General features: G+C 43.0%; 1 protein-coding gene across 1 annotated transcript; it reads right to left on the bottom strand.

The window, feature by feature from the left end:
- Window positions 1-1,037: 1,037 nt before the first annotated feature.
- LOC103808340 (ketosamine-3-kinase-like) lies at window positions 1,038-2,667 on the bottom strand (the record flags this gene model as incomplete). Its single annotated transcript, XM_009081119.1, has 3 exons — window positions 1,038-1,376; window positions 2,064-2,186; window positions 2,585-2,667. Coding segments are annotated over 3 exons (545 nt in total), but the record flags the coding sequence as incomplete, so codon positions are not given.
- Window positions 2,668-2,979: the final 312 nt, after the last annotated feature.

Genomic DNA, 2,979 nt, shown 5'->3' on the forward strand with positions numbered 1-2,979 from the left:
TTCTCCACAGGGACTGAAGAAAAAGGTTAGTTTACGCCAACTGTAGGTCTAAAGGTACAGAAAGTGTATGTGAAGCCTGTGCCACAGGCACATGTCATTGCTCTGTGGGCAGTGACAACAGTCAAGAGCACATCTTGTTTGCAGTGGTGAGAGAATACACCTTCACGTGTGTATTCACATATGGATGCACCTTCACAGGACGTGTGCATGCAAAGCCCCTCACTTGAAAAGATCTCTGAGAATGCACACGACTGGACAAAAGCACAACCCAAAAACAGAAGAGACAGCTAGGTCTGATGAACACAAAATTGCTGTGGATAAAAGCTCACTGACCAGAAAGCACAGAACAGCCTACAAGAATGCTTGGAGGCACCAAACTTTCACACCACCTTATGGCAGAACAGTCTCCATTCAGCAGAATCACATTAGCAAAGCACTGGAGGTGTCCAGAAGCCTCTGTAACCAGTTCTATGGGACCCTGCTCAAGCAGGGAGGTTGGACTAGGTAACATCCAGTGATCCCTTCCAACCTTCCCCACTCTGTGATGATGAACACAAAGTCCGAATCCCTTCTCACACCTCCTGTTATGTGGTTTTCTTGTTGACTATCAAAACAAGTTGTTAACATTACTCTCATGCACGTAAGTGGACATTAAGAGGTGAAAGGCTCTGAGCAATCTATCCCAAAAAGGGGAAGACACAGCAAAAAGCAATTAGGAACCTCTTTTCACTATTTCCGCAGTGTTTATTGGTATTATTACCTTGCACAGGCTCCAGCACACAATGCTTTCTCGACACTGAGACCTTAATTCACTGTGCAAATGAATAATCCCCTTCCTTGGATATTTCGCTCATAAAGTCATTCCCAGCTATCCTAAGGGATAACTATGTTACACCTGGTATTTTTCAGGACTCACTGACTCTAGGCGAGCACAAGGTTAAGGGTCTCAAAGGTTTTTTTAACATCACTATTCCTATAGCTGCACCAAATTTGGGAGTTTCCAAGCAACACAGGAAGCATTTGGCCTAAGCAAAAAATCACTTTACAAGGTCTCTCATAATGTTTAAAGAAGACCCTCTGTACCCTGAACCGAAATGGTTCCAGTGGTTCATGTAGTGAAACAGCTGGTAAAGCTTTAGGCGCTTCTCAAACCCTGCGGCTTTGGGGATTTTACTGTGATAAGCAGAATAAAAAGCACTGCTGAAGCCACCAAACATCCCAGCTATTGCAAGCTCATACTCTGAGTGGCCGTAGAAAGACGCTGGATCGAAGATGATTGGACCAGAATCATCCTCAGCCACGTTTCCTCCCCAGAGATCTCCGTGCAGGAGAGCAGGAACAATTTCCACATCAGAGAACAAACTGGGTATCTTCAGCTGCATGGGGGAAAAGACAAGTAAATGCCACATTTTAAGGTGAATGATTGCAGAGTTTTATCTGTGTGCTTGAAACTTCTTAAAAGTCAGCTAAATAAACCCGTAACTTGAGACAGTACAGGACCTAGCCAAAAGAGATGCTAAGCAAATCGAAGGGATTCCTGTTTTTCATAAAAGCCAGCAAAGAATAGTCATCCAAATTTGTTTTACCAAGAAAACAAAACATTTAACATGAATTGTTGCTGCCATATTGACCAGGTTTAACAACAACCACCACCAGTTCATCATCAGAAAGCTCAGCGGTCTCTCACCAGCCTGGAGGAGATTTCAAAGAGCTAATACTGCAGCCACTTATCAGACATGGATTCATTGGTGCAGAACAGCTCTGCTTGTGCACACTGCTCACCAGGAACGTGCTATAGGGTGTGAGAAATGTCAGCTCCATCTAGTATGTCCCAAACAGTAAGGCAGAGTGCTCCCTCTGGTATTCTCTTTGGAATATCAACACAGGGCGATGCAGCAAAAGCCAGTACACTTCAGAATAAAGGGCATTTTAATGCCTAAAAACTGGAGTCCCTTAGCAACAGAACCTGGAGCACAGCAACAAACAGGAACTTCAAGGAATTAGAATATCAATAACTGATACCCATCTTTCACTATAATGAGATCTGGGAGAATTGCTCCTACCTGAAGTTTTGCCCAAAGTTCTCTTGCTTCTCTGTCTCCTGAATTCTTCTCAATCATGTCCATCTGGGGCTGGATTCTTTGTCTGGCAAAGAAGGTCACCCAGTCCTTCTGCCAGTCATTCACCTGAAGAACAGCACTGCAGGTCTTAGTTCTACACCACACAAAAGGCACATTTCCTTCTTTTTCAAACAAAGCTTTTGAGGGTTACACAGCCCTTGTGCTGGTACCAACCAGGGCAGTAAATGCTGCTATTTCATTGAATGTTATCTCAAAACATTAACTAGGAGAATCAAGAATTTTCTCTCCATGATTAAAACCCAAGAAACTGAAGAGCTGTGATTGTCCAATGCAGCTGTAAGTGCTGTTCAAAGCACTACTTTCCTTAGCAGGCTGAATCATGCTCTTTTCATGGCTCCACAAACATTCGTTTATTTATATTAAGGTAATTTTGACCCCTTGTGTCACCAAAGGCAAAAGAAGATGAACTTAGAACTCCACCAGTGTGATGAAGTACAACCTACCTGGGGAAGATAGCCACAGCAGGTAACTGTGTGAAAGCCAAACTGATCCACAAACTGCACATCCATTTGCCCTTGACCTTTGCCTTTCAAACCAAAGACAAATATTCAACATTAATGACTAAATACTAAGCATCCACACTGCAAGTGAACCTTAAAAAACTATGTAGGGGTACAATGCTGCTTCTAATGAGAATAAAACAAAGCTGCACCTTCATGTTGTTTTTATTACAATGGTTGTTGCTGTTGGTTTTTAAGCTCAAAGCTTGATGTGGAGCAGCTATATCCTCCCCTTCATAACTGTGTTTTGAGGTACTGTATCCCCTCTCACACCATGTCCTTGTAGCAACTGTAGTCCCAAAATGAACACGTGTTTTGCTCACAGAGATCCAAACAGA

The sequence above is a fragment of the Acanthisitta chloris genome, unplaced genomic scaffold, assembly GCF_000695815.1.
Source record: "Acanthisitta chloris isolate BGI_N310 unplaced genomic scaffold, ASM69581v1 scaffold10048, whole genome shotgun sequence".
Lineage (NCBI taxonomy): Eukaryota > Metazoa > Chordata > Aves > Passeriformes > Acanthisittidae > Acanthisitta > Acanthisitta chloris.